General features: G+C 35.9%; 1 protein-coding gene across 4 annotated transcripts in view; it reads right to left on the minus strand.

Moving 5' to 3' along the window:
* Window positions 1–20,481, minus strand: part of AVL9 (AVL9 cell migration associated) — a 65,206-nt gene that overhangs the window by 21,383 nt on the left and 23,342 nt on the right. For 3 of the 4 annotated variants that reach the window (XM_081283304.1, XM_081283303.1, XM_081283305.1), the window contains 8 exons: window positions 20,005–20,071; window positions 18,951–18,991; window positions 16,371–16,409; window positions 13,484–13,553; window positions 12,608–13,146; window positions 7,204–7,338; window positions 5,504–5,723; window positions 1,971–2,088 (listed from right to left, as the gene is read on the minus strand). In XM_081283304.1, the coding sequence (XP_081139430.1) occupies window positions 1,971–2,088; window positions 5,504–5,723; window positions 7,204–7,338; window positions 12,608–13,146; window positions 13,484–13,553; window positions 16,371–16,409; window positions 18,951–18,991; window positions 20,005–20,071 (1,229 nt within the window). The remainder of the gene's footprint in view (window positions 1–1,970; window positions 2,089–5,503; window positions 5,724–7,203; window positions 7,339–12,607; window positions 13,147–13,483; window positions 13,554–16,370; window positions 16,410–18,950; window positions 18,992–20,004; window positions 20,072–20,481) is intronic. The other variant, XR_014020744.1, reaches the window with a different exon arrangement.

The raw sequence follows: 20,481 nt of genomic DNA on the forward strand, positions 1-20,481 counted from the left end.
GAATCACAAGACTGAAAAACCTTGGAGATCACATAGTCATTCTTTCTGTTCCTGGAAGGCTGTATTTTAGGAATGAAATGTGCCCTTGGCTTATTGAAAATGGCCTTTTCTAATCTTTAGAAGTTGAAAAGGGTTTCACAGATAACAAAAATTACAATTAGTTTGGAGTATTTCTAAATTATACTTAAAGACTATCACTTATATTCTTTTTTCCTTTTCTTTCTTGTTCCTCTTTTTTTTTTTTTTGATGGTGTTGGAGATGGAACCCTGGGCCTCACTCATGCTAGACAAACCAAAACTACCACTGAGCTGCAATCCAGCTCCCATTTCTTGTTTTTAATATGGTAAAAATATTGAAAATCTGCTATCTTGACCATACAATTACCCTAGTTAATAGATCTTTCTTCAGCCTCCTCTCAACTTACATAACTTTTTAAATTTTATTTAAAGTACTATTTTACAGTCCTTTAAAACTCACTCCAAGTAAACTCACTCTCATGGACCTGCATTACAGTCTGCAGTGCTGGTTCAAGATGAAGGCACTAGAAGCAGTAACTAAACTCTTACAGTTCATTATGTTAACTAAATGATAACTAAACCCACATTAGCACCAAACCTATTAATTTTTCTTGATAGAGACATTTTTTCCCAAACTCTTCTACATCACTTTACCCCCACACGCTTCCCCAGGTCACTACCACTTAAATATCTGGGTGTGTGTGCAGGAGTGTCCTTTTTAGGACCATTTAAATCACATCCTTAATTAAATAAAATTAATCCTTGCTCCCAAGTAGGATGGCAGTCAGTACAAAGTTGACCTCTGTGAATTTTTTTTTTTTTTTTGTACTGGGGATTAAACCTGGGTCCTAGGGGTGTTTTACCACTGAGCTATATCCCCAGTTCTTTTTATTTTGAGACAGGGATTTGCCAAGTTGCTGAGGTTGGGCCTTAACTTGTGATCCTCTTCCCTCAACTTCCTGAGTTGCTGGGATTACATATGTGAGCCACCATGCCTATCCTTTTTTTTTTTTTTTTTAAGTACTGGGGATTTTTCTGCAATACTGGAGAACCCAAGGTCTCACACATGTGTCCATTTCTTACCAAGAAGTAAAAGTTTAAAATGCACAAACATACACACATACAAAACCAGTCAGGTATGCTTATATCATTAAAGACAACATCATTTAAATCTTTTAAACATAAGTTCCCAGCATGTATGAATTATATCAATCGATCTCCTAGGATTCTACTCTGTTGTACACTCTCCCAAATGTTATTTCATAACTGTATCACTCCACAGTATATCTTTTATGCCTACATGGGATAGTTTGTCTAGTCAATATTTAGTATTGTGGCAGGTATTAAATTTTGTTGCATTTTAGAATCTCAGATATTTCCTTCTAAACTTAGTCTTGTTTGCTCACTCAGCTGAAGTATAGCTCTAGGGAAAGTGAGAGAAGATCATTATGTTCTGAGCATCACCATGTCAAGAACTTCCACTATGACCACATCAATGCTGGAGAAATGTTAATCCTTCCAATAATATCTTGTGTTTTTTGTACAAAGACTTTGAATATGAAAGCAGTTTTTAAGCTGCTTCTCTGTATGTAGGTTTTTTTGATTTTTTTTTTTTTTTTTTTGGTGCAGGCATCAGCAATTGAACTCAGTGGTGCTCTACCATTGAGTTACATCTCCAGCCCTTTTCATTTTTTGTTTTGAGACAGGGTCTTACTAAATTGCACTGGCTGCCCTTGAACTTTTTTATCTTCTTGCTTTAGCATTCCTGGTTGGGTGAGGCATGCCCTGGGATCACAGGTGTATACCACTTCTATGAGCTTTTTAATAAACTATTTAACGTGATTCTTGAAGATATTCACAACATCAAAATTAAGACATAGTTTTCTTTGTATAGGGCATACTTAGTAAAGAAACCATTTTATGTACTATCAGTCTTCAGAGGATGTGCTTACTTTGGATTTATTTCTGCAAGTGCTGGATGCTTGTTGCTGTTCCATACTCTGTAGTTGTGAGTATTCTTCCATGCTGTAACAAAAGTTGTCCCATAGTCCGATATTATCTTTTCATTATCTGTCAAGTAAATATTTGAAAGAAATTGATCCTGTCTGTAGCCTTTCACAATGTGAAGATTAACAACCATAAAGGGTGAAGGAATGGCTTTATCCCCCACTCCCCCAACTTGTTTTGGGAGATAGCCTAACCAGATGTCAGGAAACTTGGGTCTAGTTCCAGAATCCTGTTAAGAAGCTATGTGGTCTTTGGCAAGTCACTTAATCCCTCAGAACTTCATTTTCCTAACTGGAAAATAAGAGGGTTGAGCCAGATATTTTCCAAGGTTCCTTACAACTCCAAAATGTTTCCCTGTTCTCTTTACTATTATAAGGACAACATTATTTATTAAACAAAAACTATCTATTTGATTGTGAATAAACATACTGGTTTATACATATTGAGAAGGCAGGTAGGATATCTTTCTTTGCATAAATGTTATTTTTCTACAAAAATAAGGTGACTACATATATTAGTTCTTTTTAAAACATATTTTTAGTTGTAGATAGACACATTTCCTTTATTTGGGAAAGGCAAGAGTTCTACCACTGAGCTAATACTTAAAAATAATATAAATGGGGATTTTCATACTTAATGCTCAAAGTTTTCAAAGCAGAGCATTTCTTCCACTTGGAAGAACAGAAAATGGAGAACAGATTCAAATGGCTATTGCTTTATGTATTAACTGCATTTTTTTGCTGTGAAGGTAAAATACAAGTACCTTCTGTTGCTAGAAAAAGAAGAGTAGGAGATAGGAAGCTCCATTTGCAGTATTAAGGTTTTTTTTTTTTTTTGGCAGGAGGGTATTGGGGATTAAACTCAGGGGCACTCAGCCACTTGGCACATCCCCAGCCCCATTTTGTATTTTATTTAGAGACAGGGTCTAACTGACTTGCTTAGCACCTCGCTTTTGCTGAGGCTGGCTTTGAACTCATCATCTTCCTGCCTCAGCCTCCCGAACTTCAGGGATTATAAAGGTGGTGTTCTAAGAATATATTCCTCAAGCAGCTCATTGGGCTCAATTTGCTCTCTTCCTTGATAAGACCTGGGCCTGAGCCAGACTGTTGGGTTGAAATTCTAGCTGTTTCACTTAAAACAGAGCACGGAGGAAGAGCATGAGAAGAAGATTACCATTAAATAGGGATGAGAGATGCATGGGAATGGGAGAGAGAAGGGGAATCACACGGAAGATGGAAGGAGACCCCCACTGTTATGCAAAATTACATATAAGATGGTGTGAGGAAGAAGAGAGAGAGAGAGAAGAGTGTCATAGAGTGGATAGAGAGAGGTGATGGGAGGGAAAGGGAGGGGAGGGGGGAATAGGAAGGGTAGCAGAATACAATAGACACTAATATGGCTGTATGTATAACCGTGGCTGTAAAACCAATGTGATACTGCAATCTGTATACGTGGAAAAAAAAGAATTCATACCCCACTTGAATCAAATGTATGATATGTCAAGATCATTGTAATGTTTTGAGCAACTAAAAAAAAAAAAAAAAAAAAGAAATTCTAGCTGTTTCTTACCAGATGTATGAACCAGCTATTCAACTCTTTCTGCCTCATTCTGTTTTGCATACAATTCGGGGATTGGGGGTTGGGAGGGTGAGGAAAAAAGGTATCTACCTCCAGGATTCTTTTTTAAAATTTTTTATTTTTAGGTGGACACAATATCTTTATTTTACATTTATTTGGTGCTGAGGATCAAACTCAGTGCTTCATGCATGCTAGGCAAGCACTCTACCACTGAGCTACAAACCCAGGCCGCCCCCCCCAGCCCCCCTCCAGGATTCTTATGAGGATGAAATGAATTATTACATGGAAAATGCTATATACATTAAATGTTTTTTAAAAAGTTGGCTAATTCTATTATTCAGTGTTTTACTGCTCCCCTGGGAAAATATGTTTAAAAGTTAAACTAATTACTCTGGAAGCCAAGGGACTGGTAGAGACTAGTAAAGACTGAGATTCATTCTAGATTACTGGGTTACAAGATTTAATTTTAGTGTTTCAGCTGCTTCATTTATAGAGGCAGCAGACAATTAAAAGCATCCCACTGACCAATAAGGATTTTTTAATTTGCTTTCCTTTACAAATGAAGACCATGCCTGGACTTAAGACTCCATATATTGGAGGGTGATAGGGATAGGAAAGACAGTGGAAAGAATCTGACCTAACTTTTCTAGGTACATATATGAATATATCACAGTGAATCCCACCATAATTTTATCAAAATGAACTTTACTGCCATGTATAACTAAAAAGAATCAATTAAAAAAACACAACTCCATATATCCTATGTGTGAAGAACTGGCTTAGGAAAAGGTGGTATAATATTGATTAAAAAAATTACTGTCACAATAATGTGAATGTACTTAATGACACTGTGGAAATGTACATTAAAAGATGATTAAGATGATAAATTTTGTTATATGTATTTCATGAGAATTTAAAAACATAGTGGTAGAGATAACTGAAGGAGACAGAAAACTCAAGCTCAACATTTTTTTTTTTTTGTACTGAAGACTGAACCCAGGGGCACTTAACCACTGAGCCATATCCCTAGCCTTTTTAAAAAAATATTTTTTATTTAGAGACAGGGTCTCACTGAGTTGTTTGAGGCCTAATTAAGTTGCTGAGGCTGGCTCAGCCTCCTGAGCTGCTGGGATTACAGACCTGCGACACTGCACCTGGCTTCAATAGTCTTTTAACAACAAGAAATATAGTGAATAGTTGCCAAATGTCCAAGGTGGAAAAGTTCATGTCAGAATTCTACTCCACTGTATGTATATATTTTTTCCTAAGTGGAATGAGATAGTTTTAACACTGCATTTATATTTAAATCATTTTAATCATTAATAGGAATAAATATTATTTCTTACAATGGGGTATACATTTGAAGGTTTAATTATCCAGAATGTTATTTTTCACACAAGAATGATGAAGATCAGTATTTACTGTCTTCATATAAGCTCATGCTTCTACTACAAAGAAAAATTTAGTTTCAGAACACATATTTAAAGGGATTTATTTTTTGCAAAAGGACTAACAAAAATACCAGAGGCACCAGGTCTGATATGCACATCTGTAATCCCAGCTACTTGGGAGGCTAAGGTGGGAGGACCACTGGATCCCATGAGTTCAAGACCAGTTGAGCCAATAGTAAGACCCATCTCAAAAAAAAAAAAAAATCCCTAAAATACCACCATAAAGCCCAGATCCAAATATACATATACATAGATTAAAAAGGTCTTAAAGATAAAATATTCAAATATTAATAGTAGTTATCTCTATATAAAGGAGTAACAGGTAATTTTCTATAACAAATATGTATTTCTTGTGCAATTCAGAATATCATATATGTTACAACATGAAAAATTACAAAAAAAAAAAAAAAAAAAAAAAAAGGGTGACTGTGTGCTAAGTGGTTTCTTACCTAACTGCAATGTAGCAGCCAGCAGGGCATGGATATAGACTGCAAACTGGGCCCGGATCCATTCGTCACCTCCCTCCCAGCCAGTGCCATCCAGGAAGACGTCATCTCGGTTTTCAGTCACGTGCTTCACCAGGTAATCAGCAAATCTTAGGTCTGCAGTGGTTGGGTTAAGTAGCTTCCTGAGTTCTGGATCATGGATTTGGATCAGAGCTTCTTCTACCTACAGGATGCCCAGGTATAAGTCAGAATCTGGGCATTCATGAAGATATTCGTGCCACACTTAAAAAACTACTGGGAAGTTGGAACTAGAAATAAAAATATATGAATAATAGCATTCTCAATTGGTGACTCTAAAAATGTGCCAGGTTTTTATACTGGAGCTTTTTTCTTTTTGTGTTTAAAAATATTCATTTTCTGTTTTTAGGAAATACATGCATAAATATACTATACTGAATTATAAAAGTAATTCATGTTGCTTCTAAATATTTTTGAAAAATAGAGATACCTATATAATAAAATTACCTTTATTTCACTATAGAAATGAACTTAAGTATAATTCCTCAAAAGTCTTCCTTTTAAGTGCATACTTCAGAATATCTTTAATTATGTAATATTTGATATAAAAAGAAGTTTTTGTGTAACTTATACATTGGTTTTCTTTTTTAAAAAATATTTATTATTTTTTAGTTGTAGTTGGACAAAATACCTTTATTTCACTTATTTATTTTTTATGTGGTGCTGAGGATCGAACCCAGGGTCTCACACTTTCGAGGTGGGCGCTCTACCATTGAGCCACAACCCCAGCCCCTACATTGGTTTTCAAATAGAAATAATAAAACAAATAATCAAGAAGCTGCCAACCAACTTCTGTACTACAATATAACCAACAATGCTGAAGCAACTCTGGTCCTCCTGTCCATATCCAATGGTCTTGGACAGTGTACAACTTTGTTTCCTTTCCAAAATTGGGATCATAATAAATATGATTTCAATCATGGCTTTTTCAAGTATTATTGTTGTTCTCCCATGAAGCAAGTAGTTTCCATCATTTACTCCAAAAACTTTTAACATGTCTAAAATTTCTTTTTCTTAAAATTACTTCAATTGTAAAGTTAAAAAAAGATTTAAATTTTATATACTGATAAAATGTCAAATCTCTATTCTTAACTTTAAAAAAATATTTATTTTTTAGTTGTAGCTGGACACAATATTTTATTTATTTATTTTTATGTAGTGCTGAGGATAGAACCCAGGGATTCGCACATGCTAGGCAAGCACTCTACCTCTGAGACTTAACCTTAGCCCCCTTAACTTTCTTTTTAGAATTAAGAGCATATTAATAAGGCTAGAAAGATTTAAATTATTTGAACAATAAACACATTTTAGTCATAGATCCAAAATGCTCAGGTTGGAATCCTGACTTGATCACTTATTAGCTGTTTGACACTTGCAAGACACTTATCTTTCAGTTCCTCACTCAGCTCATGCAGGTGTAATCCATAGACAGTAACAACACCTATATCTCACAGAGTAGTTTTGTAATATAATTAGATCAGTTAACAGCAAGTGCCTAGGATGCCTGGCATACAGTAAGCAATCACTATCCTTACTAGTGTTGTTGTTATACCTTTAAAATTACATTTAAGAAAGGAACAAAGGGATCAGTAGGCCAAGTACACCCACTTAGATGTACAACGTACTTCCACAATGGCATCACTGAGGTGTTTTTGTTGTCGAAAAAGGATGTTAGTAGCTCCAGCAACAAATCCCCGAACGGTGACATCAGAGAGAAGATGATGCTGCTGCAATGCCATGTAGGGCAAGCACAGATATCCCTGTGGATCATAAGAGTAATAGGAAATATCAGAAAAATAAAGAACAGCTGCCTTTCTTTTCAAGCTAACAGCAGGAAAGCTAACAGTAAAAGAAATGCCTATTGCTCCCTGCCTGTCTCTATATCTGCTAACCTTTGACTCACTAAAATAATATTCCAGGGGAATCTTCGCTCTTGACTGCAATATATCCAGTTACTGATTAGCTAATCTTCTTCATGAGGGGTTAAATATTGGCAAGGTGGTTAACATGAAGGTTGTTTTACTTGATCACTTTGTTCCTGGTTCAATTTAAAAGCCTCTCTAGTAATTAACAAATTGAATTTTATAATTCAGGAAATGAAGTACTAAGCCCATTAAAAAAGTATGTTGTTTAATAGAAAGCTGTTAGAAATTTAAAAATACATGTATCTGCATGTAAACACTGAGTACTATTACGAGAATACCACATTATTTTATTATCCTATTAAAATCATGCAGGACTGGGGCTAGGGCTCAGTGGTAGAGTGCTTGTCTAGTAACAGGAGGGCCTGGGTTTGATCCCCAGAACCAGTCCCCTTCCCCCCCAAAATCATGCAAAAATGTAATAATACTTGCTGCTATTTAAAGCAAAAATGACACTGGCAGTGGTTGTGTATTTAACTGGCTTCCATTTGAATTGTATTTGAAATAGCACTTCTTTGATAATTACAGTTCAATTGCTAAACTTTAAATAGGCATTAAGTATACGAAAAACAAATAAGACCCCATACTTCTTGAGAATAAAGGTACGAACACTGGAATGACTGACTGAAGGAGGATATGAAATTTCTGCTTAATGATTCTAAACAGAATAGTTTTCAACATGTGGTTTCACTTGTGCATGAAGCCAGGAGGATAGACTTGTTGAGCCCCTGAAGTTGTTTTCAGTCTCAAGTTCTGTAAGTTTTCTACCTCTCATCACTTTTTAAACACTAAATTAGTTATTTGGGTGATATGCCAGATATAACTTGATTATACCATGAAACAAATCTAAGGAGAGGAGATACATCTTTTATAACTTCATATTCTTCACTACATCTGTATCTGACAGATGGTTGTTAAGCAGTTACTATGGGAGAGAAGAGTTCCAGAAGTTGGAATATAGGTCTAATGACTTGGTTTTATTCTTATTCTTGACAATGTCTTTGATGCTCAATAAAACCCTAACTATACAACCAGCAAAACAGATCAATGTCTATGTATAGAGATGTTTATAATGCTTCTCAACCCAGGTCTGTTGGGACTGAAGGCTGAAAGGACCTGTGCCCCTCATTCAGAACCACTCAGCCAAAATAGGTGGTTTGGGGCTCATGCTTCATGCTTGAGCTGTGTGCCGTTCATTTAAAAGAAATGGTACCTCCTACCCCCACAAATGCCTATTTCCAAAAAAAACCTCTACAATACTGAATGTTCCTTACACTTGATGTGATCCCTACAGAATACCTGCTTCCCAGTTAGGACTGAGACTCTTGATAAAGGTACTCTCAGAACTGTCAATTATTACCAAACATTTACACAGCAAAGTAGCAGTAAGAGAACTTACATTTCATAATCAATTCTGTTAGGGAAGAAAGGTCTATTATCAACAGTGGGATTCTTGGCTAAGTCAATAACAGTATCAAAACTAAGAAGTAGGTTTTTATTTTTTCTTCTTTAAATAGGGGGTTGGAGATATAGTTCAATGGGAGAACAGTTGCTTTGCATGGGTTTGATCCCTAGCACCACAAAAAAGAGGAAAAAAAGGAGTTATAAGCTTTTAAAAAATGTATTTTTTTTTTCTTCTTTAGATGGGCATGGTGGTAGATGCCTGTGATCTTAATGACTTGGGAGGCTGAGGCAGGAGGATTATAAGTTCAAGGCCAGGTTGGGCAACTTAGTGATATCCTGAAAAAACAAACAAAAGCACCCCCAAAACCAAAAACAACAAAAACTTTTAAAAATAATAAATATATAAACCCTTTGGCCCAGTGTTCTGCCTCCTGTAATTTATTCTACAGATAAACCTACTCATGTGTGATATTCCATTTATGAAAAGTTACTGTGACATTATTATATCAACACATAGGAATCCTAACTGTTCAAGAATAAAGGACTAAATAAATGTTCAGCCATATAGTGAAACACACTGCAGCCATAGAAAGTGATGAAGTTCATTTTTAAGGAATATCATGTAAAGGAAATTAAAGCGCAGAAAAACAGTCATAGTCAGTTAACACTTGGTAAAAAGGGAGGAGATAAATCTATGCATTTTTTTTTTGAACCCAGAGGCCCATGCATGCCCAGTCCTTGAGCACTCACTGAGCTACATCTCCTGCCCCACTGCAGTTAAATTTTTTTTTTTTTTTATTCGAGACAGGGACTTGCTAAGTTGTCCAGGCTGGCCTCAAACTTGTAATCCTTCTGTCTCAGTCTCCTGAGTAGCTGGGATTATAGGCTGTGCCACTGTGCCTACTTCTATGCATTTCTTTATGCATAAAATATCTCCAGAAGGAGATGTAAGACACTGATACCATTAACTACTATTGTAAAGGGCAGCTGGATAGCAGGAATGAAATGGAAGGAAGACTTCTTAAAAAATCCTTTTTATTTTCTTTTTGATGCTGGTGATTCAATCCAGGGCCTAGTGCATGCTCAACACACTCTTCTCCTGAGCGATACCCCAGCCTATAGAGACTTTATTATAGATGCTTTGAAATCTTTAACTACTGAACTATGAGGGAGTATTACATATTTATCACATGGTTTAAAATGATATTTTGAAGCAGTTTTAAAATTGTGCCATTACTTTTAATGATGATCAATTCAGTGTAAATCTTAGAAACCTTAATGTAAGGTGGTAGCAAAAGTGCAGTTCCTTTTACATAAAGCAGCCTCCATATCCAAGCCCACTCCTGGTTTCCTACTTTTTAAGGACACTTTAACTTCCATATGTGAAACTGCAGTATAAAATGGTAAAAACAAAACAAAAAACACTAAGAAAATCACCAAGCAAACATCACTAAGATAAAAAGTCACCATGTACACATCACTGAGCTATTTACATACCTATGTTCACAGCAGCATTATTCACAACAGGCAAGAGGTAGAAGCAATCTAACTATCCGTTGATTAATGAACAAATGAATAAAGAAAGTCAGGCATATTTATACCATGGAATATTATTCAGCCTTAAATAGGAAGGAAGTCCTGTCACATTCTACAACATGGATGAATCTTGAGGAGGTTAAGCTAAGTGCAATAAGCCAGTCACAAGTAGACAAATACTGTATGATTCTACTTATATGAGGGAGCTAAAGTTGTCAAATTCATAGAAATTTAAAGAATGGTAGATGTCAGGGACTGGGAGGAAGAGAAAATGGAGAGTTATTTAATGGGCACAGTTTCAGTTTTATAAGATAAAATTTTGGAAATCTGTAGCACAAAAATGTGAATACAGTTAATATTACTGAATAACTATATACTTAAAATTAGTAAAGATGGTAAATCTGATTTTTTTTTAACTACAATTGAGCAACAAAGCAAAAACACATTTCAATTTAGTAAATCTGGTGGAACTAAGAGTTCATCTAAAGAGCTGGGAAAGCATACTGTGCTTTTTTTTTTTTTAAGAATATTTTTTGGGGCTGGGGATGTGGCTCAAGCGGTAGCGTGCTCGCCTGGCATGCGTGCGGCCTGGGTTCGATCCTCAGCACCACATACAAAGATGTTGTGTCCGCCAAAATACTAAAAAATAAATATTAAAAAAATTCTCTCTCTAAAAAAAAAAAAAAAGAATATTTTTTAGTTATTTTGTACCTTGATTTGATTCATTTATTTATATGCGGTGCTAAGGATTGAACCCAGTGCCTCACACGTATGGGGCAGGTGCTCTACCACTGAGCCACAACTCCAGCCCCACAATGTGATTTTTTCACTCGACATGGAAAAGGTAAAGATATGACTGGAAATAACAGCTGTTTTCTCATCTTTTCTCTTGTTAGGGTCAGTAAACATGTTCATGAACTAGAAACTTCCATACTGTAAAGATTTCAATTCTCTCCAAAATAATCTACCAAAAATCTCAATCTACGTGAGTGAGGATTCAGTAAGTTGATTCTAAAACTGATGTGGAAATGTAAAGGGCAAGAAACACTTGAAGAACAATGCTATGACAGGAAGACTTTTCTTTACCAAAATGATTCACATGGTAATAGCACAATGTGAGGACTGGTACAGGATAGACAAATGCCTCAATAAACAGCAACAAGAGTCCAGAAACAGAGTCCCTTCCCTACTATACACAAAGATCAATTTCAGGTAGCCCAAAACATAAAATTCAAAATTATAATGCTTTTAAAAAAAATAATATAGGAAAACGTTTTTATGACCTTGAGGTAGTAGAGAATTTCTAAATAAGACTCCTAAAGCACTAACCAAAGTAAAAAATTAATAGAAAAGATATTTAGATATATGAAGAAGTTCCACAAATCAGTGACAATAAGAGAGACAATCCAGAAGGTTTGAATCAATACTGCGCAGAGTGAAACCAAGTGGCCAAAAGTTCATGAAAATAATGATTACTGAAAAATGCAAACCACCACAATTGGCCTCTCTTTTGAAGTGGCATCTTGTTACATTGCCCAGGCTGTTCTTGAGCTCCTGGGCTCAAGTACTCCACCTGCCTCAGCCTCCTGAGAAACTGGGACTACAGGCTACAATTTTAGTATTTTAATATATATTACATGCAGTCAAGACTGGATTTCCTCAATTCATCCTTTTTAAAAAAGAAATCTGAATAATTAAAAACAAACCCAAGTCAGGTGCAGTGGCATATGCCTGTAATCCCAGCAGCTCAGGGGGCTGAGGCAGGAGGATTGAGTGTTCAAAGCCAGCCTCGGCAAAGGCAAGGAGCTAAGCAACTCAGTGAGACCCTGTCTCCAAATAAAATACAAAATAGGGCTGGGGATGTGGCTCAGTGGTCAAGTGCCCCTGCGTTCAATCCTTGGTGTCCCCCCTACCAAAAAAAAAAAAAAAAAACAATATCCAATACATTCAGTGATTTCTAACTCCATATCTATTAAGTTTCAAACTCTTATTAATTAAAATCCTCTGAATTATTTCCCTATAGCTTTATACTATGGTCACAGAACATCACAGCGCTATATATTTAGTGTGTATTTTACAATTTTCAAGGACAGTTTTCAGACCTGAAAATGTATTCGATACTGAAAGTTAAATACTAATGTCTTTATTACTAGACATTACACTTTACCTTTGTGAAGATGGCCAGGGGCATGCCATACTGGTCCTCTTCCAAACCTGAAATAAGCCCTGGTATCAGGACCACCTGCCCCATATTGGCTTGAGGTTGTACAGTAATTGGAGTACTATTTGAGGGCACAGAGTCTTTTGGAAATAAGTTTGTCTGGTCTGACCCCACCAGTTCCCTTTCTTTCAGGTTGGGGTCCTCTAAGACACTAGGATCCAAGGTCTCCCAGTCACTTTCTGAAGATTCTGGAGATGGACGAGATGGAGGTTTCAAATATTGATTAGTATCACTGGGTTCCTGTCCTTTACTGCTGTCATGTTCTAGTTGGAAAAAAGGTTTTTCGGTCTTGATGGAAGCATCTCCTCCATGGTTTCCTGCTATGATTTTCTTGACAGTTCCCAAATTGGTATTTGACATGTTAGAAGCTGACCCAGAAACAAAATCATCTGCAGGAGGATTACTTTCCTGAAGACCAGCATCTTCAGACATACTCTTCCGGGGCCTGTACTGAGAACAGTCACTGAGACCATGTTCAATCATGCCTAAAATACATAATATTGGAGAACAGCTTGGCTTATAATAAAATGAAAGAAAATAGGAATTGTATATTCTGTTTTATTTAGTGAAAGTCTTCTATTAAAAAAATTTAAAGCTATGTTTACATACATTTTAATAAATAAAAAAGGAAAGAAAGAAAACCCAGAACTCCCTTAATCTATGCCAAAAGGAAAATGCCATGTTAAAACAGAAATATTAGGGCTGGGGATGTAGCTCAGTGGTAGCATGCTTGCCTAGCATGTACTAGGTCCTCAGTAGTGCAAAAACAAAACAAAACAAAATATTAAACAAAGGATAGAGTAGATACTACCATCCTCTTACCTGGAAAAAGGGACAACACAGTCATCAGTGCACCCACCAATTTATTCACTGGAGAAATATAAAAAAGAACCTGAAATGGATTCAATCAAAATTAAATTAGAAAATCCACCATAATATTAAAAAAGGGGAAGAGCAGCAATTAATAAATGTATAAGCAATGATAGAAAATCACCATTTAGCGTCCATCATGATTTGAGTAAAAATTGCCAAAGACACTAAAACTACTGTGAAAGATTGTTGAACAACAGGGATACTCACAATGTATTATTCTACAAATTACATATTGATAACATGTTAACCGCCACCTTAACCAAAATTGACATCACCAGAAATAGTACAAGTAGTTATGAGCCTTTGATATCATATCCTGAGAATATACCACCACCTCTGAAGCATTCTTACCAAAAAGTTAAATTTGAAACTAGCCACAAGAAAACAGAAACTAAACACTGCAAGACTAGTCTGGATTTTTTAAACAGTGCGAATATCATGAGATACAAAATGAAACTAACAAAAAGAGAGAGATGGTGGAACTGTTTGAAATTAGAAGGAGTGAGCAATGCAATAATACATAATCCTTGATTGGATCCCCTACAAAAATCAACTATTAGCTATGGATTTTTTTTAATCTCTAACAAAATATAAATTATTTATTGTGACACAAGTGTAAATTCTAGCTTACAGTTTAGTCTTATGTCCATGAGGTTATATTCACATAGGAGAAAAGTTCAGTCATTCTTTTTATTTTTAGTTTTTGGTACTGGGGATTGAACCCAGGGGCACTTAACCAGTGAGCAACATTCCCAGTTCTTTGTATTTTGAGAAATTCTCTAGTCACAAAGTACACTTCAAACATATAAAGTATTTCTAGAAAAATCCAATTAAATTTTTGAGGAACCAGGAAAAAAAAAACAGCTATAAAGGAATTATGACATCTGGGAAAATTTGAAAATGGACTGTTTACTAGATGTTATTTATTGGGTCATGTGAAATTTCTCAAATGTGATATTGGTATTTTGGTTATGCAGGAATATTCCCTTATTTGCAGTACCATGATGTCTACAAAATTTCTTTCAAAGTTTCATGATTCAGCTGGGCGCAGTGGCCCACGCCTGTAATCCCAGTGGCTCAGGAGGCTGGGACAAGGATCGTGAGTTCAAAGCCAGCCTCAACAAAAATGAGATGCTAAGTAACTCATTTAGACCCTGTCTCTAAATAAAATACAAAATTTTTGGTTGAGTGTCCCTGAGTTCAATCCCCAATAATCCCCCCTCAAAAAGTATCATAATTCAGGGGAAAAATGAAATGAACATGTATAAAGCAATATAATGTGAAAGTATCAAATTGTAAATACAGATCAAGGGTAAAAAGGTATTATATTATCTTAACTTTTAGTAGGTTTAACATTTTTCAGAATAAAATTTGAGAAAAAATTAAATTAGAAACAGGATTCAGTTAGAGACTACACCTGAACTAATACCGGCTAATGCTAAATGACTTGGTAAACAAGCAAAGATTTGCTTATGTTTAAAAAAGAAATCACAGGGGGCTGGGGATGTGGCTCAAGCGGTAGCACGCTCGCCTGGCATGCGTGTGGCCTGGGTTCGATCCTCAGCACCATATACAAACAAAGATGTTGTGTCTGCCAAAAAACTTAAAAAAAAAAAAAAATTCTCTCTCCTCTCTCTTATAAAAAAAAAAAAAAAAAGAAAGAAATCACAGGCTGGGGGGTGTAGCTGAGTGGCCAATGCATGCTTAGAATGAGAAAGGCTCTGGGTTTAATCCCCAGCACAAACAAAAGAAAAGAAAGAAAAAAATTAAGTTATATATTAATAGATTCTTTTGTAATTTAAAACACAAATTCAGAAAAGCCCAGAATCAAGGCATAAATTTTAAAGTAATCTTTATTTTTTAACCTTCACTTTATTTATTTATTTTTATGTAGTGCTGAGACTCGAACCCAGCGCCTCACACATGCTAGGTGAGTGCTCTACAGCTGAGCCACAACCCCAGCCCTAAAGTAATCTTATAATAGGAAAATCTTTCAAAAGTAAATGGATACACTCACTCTTTAGCTCTATAGATATTTGATTAAATGTCTGCCTGCCTGTTAAAGAAGAACAGTAACAACTACACATTGAATAATGTACTTTTGTTGTAAATGGATAAACATTTATAGTATAGCTACATGGAATATTATTCAGTCTTAAAGGGAAAGAAAATTCTGACACGTGCTACAATATGCATGAACTTCAAGGGCATTACGCTAAGTGAAATAAACCCAGTTATAAAAAGACAAAATACTGGGTTTGGGATGTAGCTCAACATTACAGCATTTGCCTATCATGCATGAGATCTTGAGTTTCATCTCTAGCACCCCACACTCCATGTACACTCACACAACAAGTATTGTATAATTCCATTTATATGAGGAACCTAGAGTAGTTAGATTCAGAAACAGAGGGTAAAATGGTGGTTGCCAGTAGAGAGGGAAAGGAAAAATGGAAAGTTACTGTTTAATAGGCGCACAGTTTCAGTTTTGTATGATGAAAAGAGGTCTATGGATAGATGGTAGTGATAGATGCACAACAAAGTGAAGGTACTTAATACCACTGAATTATACACTTTAAAACAGGTAAGATAGACCTCCATGATGGTGCACACCTGTAATCCCAGCTATTTGGGAGGCTGAGGAAGGAGGATTGCAAGTTCGAGGCAAAGATCAAACTGCCTCCAGAAGAAATGCATGAATTTACCCTTCTATGGCAGTGAAAAAGAATATATATGCTTCAGCTCACAATTTGATAGGCCAAAAATGTGTTAATACTTTATCATCTGTTCCTTTTTTATGTAAAAAATGTAATAAATATTGCATCTTTTCTCTCACCTTTTTTTCAAGAAGAATGAGTTTAAACAGGATTAAGACCTGCAGAAAGGAAAAAAGAAACATTGTATTATAATGAGAAACTCAAGTCTTTTAATCATTTGCTGTTTCCCTTCCTGAAACACAATCATATATCATTTAATTAATATTAAGTAACTACAGCACTTTAAAAAAATATATAAAAAACTATGAACTCATACCAAGAAATTAAATATATACCAGAATCTTTTTTGTTTGTTTGATTTTGGTTCCAGGGATTGAGCCCAGGGGTACTTTACCAGTGAGCTACATCCCCAGAGTTTTTATTTTTTATTTTGAGACCGGGTCTCGCTAAGTTACTTGGGGCCTTGTTAAGTTGCTGAGGCTGGCTTTGAACTTGCGATCCTCCTGCCTCAGCCTACCGAATTGCTGGGATTACAGGTGTGTACCACCAAAACCCAGCTACCTGTATCCTTATAATAAGATAACTACCTATGTTCTCTAAAAATTTGTGAGCGTAACTTAAATCTTCAAATGAAATGATCATTTTTGGAAGGAATGTTGCCATTTTGCTTGAATATGTGTAAGTTTTTAAAGGGCAGGGATTATTCATTTATTTCTGGATGTCATTCAATAAATGGTTAAAAAAAAGTAGATAGGGGATACATACATAATAGTTTTATTTAGCTATTAAGAAGAAAAAATCTGCTGGAAAATGGGATGGTACTGAAGAGTACTAGGTTGAGCAAAATAAGACTCAGAAAATCAAAGGTCATATGTTCTCTCTCATACATGAAAGCTAGGAAAAAAAAAGTTAAAAAAGGGAACCTTGGGGCTGGGGATGTGGCTCAAGCGGTAGCGCGCTCGCCTGGCATGCGTGCGACCCGGGTTCGATCCTCAGCACCACATACCAACAAACATGTTGTGTCCGCCGAGAACTAAAAAATAAATATTAAAAAAAATTCTCTCTCTCTCTTTCTCTCTTTCTCTCTCTCTCTCTCCCTCACTCTTTCAAAAAAAAAAAAGGGAACCTCATGAAAATAGAAGGGATATTAGCAGAGCTGAGGAAGGGGTTCAGGAGATGAAGAAGGGGAGGGAAAAGGGGAAAGAAATTTATCAAATGTTAGCTACTAAGTTACAATGAATCCTGTCACAGGCCAGCCATGGGCTGTGTGTGTGAACTATGAGTATTTGAGCCTATGGGAGGATTGGCCTGATGTTGCGTGCTCTTTGGGCCATGCAACAAACATAGGCACTTTCCTCTCTCTCTGCCTTTTATCCCACAGAGCACCTGAGATGGGTGTGACTTGCCAAGATGTCAATAAATCTACTGACAACAAGACATCATGAATCGAGACTTAACTCCCTGAAATCTGACCCTTTGCCTTATTTGGAAACATTCCATTGAACCTCCCCTTGTGCCCCCTCTATCAAAATAAAAAATTCTGGTGGCTCCCGCTCTTTCCAACGGACCTCTAAGGTTGAGAGCTGTCACTGGACCCCGAGAAAAAGGTATTTTCTCTTTGTGTGATTATTTTGTGCCAACCCAAATTTACTTGGAGCAACCTGAATGATTTAGTCATGTGTTGTGACAGAATCCCACTTTTATGTATAGTCAAAATAAATCAATAAGAATGAATCAATTTGAAAAAAAAAGTTTGATAAATGAATGACATGTGTATGTCCTAGTCAACATATGCCTTAACAATGAAGATCATAATCCTCACACTCAAAACAAAAAAGATCAGAAAGGATAAAGATAGATATTTTACTGGAAAATGTTCCATTTTCATGACAACACAAAATATTCTGTAAGATCATAGGGGGTATGGGACAGGAAGGATGGTGGAATGAGATGGACATCATTACCCTAGGCACATACGATTGTACAAATGGTGCGACTCTACATGTGTACAACCAGAGAACTGAAATATTGTGTTCTATTTGCATTCTGCCGTCATGAATAACTAAGTAGAACAACAAAAAACTACTCTGCAAGATCAAAACATGTTCTTTTTAGTCTAATGTCATTATAGCTGAAATTACAAAGACAGGAGAAATGCATTATATTGTAAGAAGTAAACAGAGTATGCGCTCCTTTAGAAATTTCTGATTCAAGCACTCTTTTCTTGTTAATATTTTTTAGTTGTTGATGGACCTTTATTTTACTTATATGTGGTGCTAAGAATTGAATCCAGGGCCTCAGACATGCTGATTTCCATTTGGGCAGTGCCCACATTACTGCTGAGACGTTCATATATTCACAGCTATCCAAGGAGCAAGAAAACATCTGCTCAAAAACAGACAAAAATTATCCTGATGATTAAAAGAATTTGGTTACTGCTAATGCTAGGCAAGTGCTCTACCATTGAGCTACAGCCCCAGTCCTCTGATACAAGCATTCTTGACACTTTCAACTTGGTATAGTTATAAGATGAAACACTATATTAGAATAACTAAGAGTAATGCCTATCATAAGAGATCTGATACAAGCGTGAAACAATCTCTATTTGATGCAGTACTCTTAAATTTGCCATTAAAATAAACACAGTAAAAACAGTGTCTCCCATTTTAGCACATCATAAATTAAAGAAGGTATCATACCTTGTGTCGAAAATGAAGGACAAGATCTCGAGGAGACAGACCTATAATGTTAACAAAAAAGCTAATCTGTGACTATAGTTCTACTGTTTTTGTTGAAAATTAGGAAGAGAAGGTTAAAAAAGAAACTCAGATAATGCAAATATTCAAATATTTACGTAATATTTGATTCAATACACATATGCTTAGAAATAGGGCTATCCAATAGAACTTTCTGTAAGGATAGAAATGTTTTAGAATGTTTTAAACCTGCCCTGTCCAGTACAGCAGCCACATGTGGTCACTACATACTTGAAATAAGGCAAGCGTGACAGGCAAACTGACTTTGACTTCGGGTACCAGGGATTGAACTCAGGAGAGCTTAACCACTGAGCCATGTCCCCAGCCCTTTCTAAATTTTGATATAGGGTCTTGCTAAGTTGCTTAGGGCTCACTAAATTGCTGAGGCTGGCTTTGAACTTTTGATCCTCCTGCCTCAGCCTTCTGAGCTGCTGGGATTGCAGGCATTCACCACTGTCCCAAGCCTGACAAACTGACTTTTAAATATTATCTAATTTTTATTTATTTGAATCTAAATGTAGATAGCTACTATACATTGCTAGTGGCTGCTATTGTGGACAGTGCAGGTCTAATATCTTCTTCCATTGTATAAGCAAACTATACAAGTTTAAAATTTATAAAGTTTGAGCTAAGTGCAGTGGTTCATGCCTGTAATCCAGTGATTTGGAGACTGAGGCAGGAAGATCTCAAGTTCAAGATCAGCCTGGGCAATCTAGTAAGGCTCTGTCTCAAAAAAAAAAAAAAAAAAAAAAAAAAAAAAAGTTGGCGATGTAGCTCAGTGGCAAAGCATCTCTGGGTTCAATCCCCAGTACAAAAATAAATAAATAAAAAAAATAAACAATGCCTAACAGGATATTTAAGGAAAAAGCAGTATCATACATTGAAGAATTTAGGTCCCACATACAGATGTAATTCTGATCATAAAGTTTAAATGCATTTTAGTTAGCTGAACAAAGAAATGGGGGCATTTCTTCTGACTTATAAAAATGTTACTTACCAAGATATACTTGGGATCCTTCTAATGAAGTTCCACTCAAGGAACTATTCATATGGTCATAAAGCTCCTATGAAATAAAAACTGAGTTTAGAATACTTTATTATCATTTTTGACAATGAGAAATACACTGATCAGAAGATAGTTGGTTTACAAACTGAGACAGCTTATTTTGTCAGGTACTAGATTTAGAACCATCAAGGTCTCTCTGAAATCTTGCCAGTTTTCAACATTCATTCCTTCTTTTTCAGACATGAGCGCTATCATAAGAGATCTTATACAAGCGTGAAAAAAGCTATCAGATGGGCTGGAGTTGTAGCTCAGTGGTAGAGTGCTTGCCTAGCACAGGCAAGGCCCTGGGTTCGATCCTCAGCCTAAAGATAAATAAAAGAAAGGTATTGTGTTCATCTACAACTTAAAAATAATAATTTAAAAATAGCTATCAGGGTATTACTTCTATTTTAGAGCTTGATTCATTCA

Source organism: Spermophilus citellus (genome assembly GCF_964194105.1).
Source record: "Spermophilus citellus genome assembly, chromosome: 3".
Classification (NCBI taxonomy): domain Eukaryota; kingdom Metazoa; phylum Chordata; class Mammalia; order Rodentia; family Sciuridae; genus Spermophilus; species Spermophilus citellus.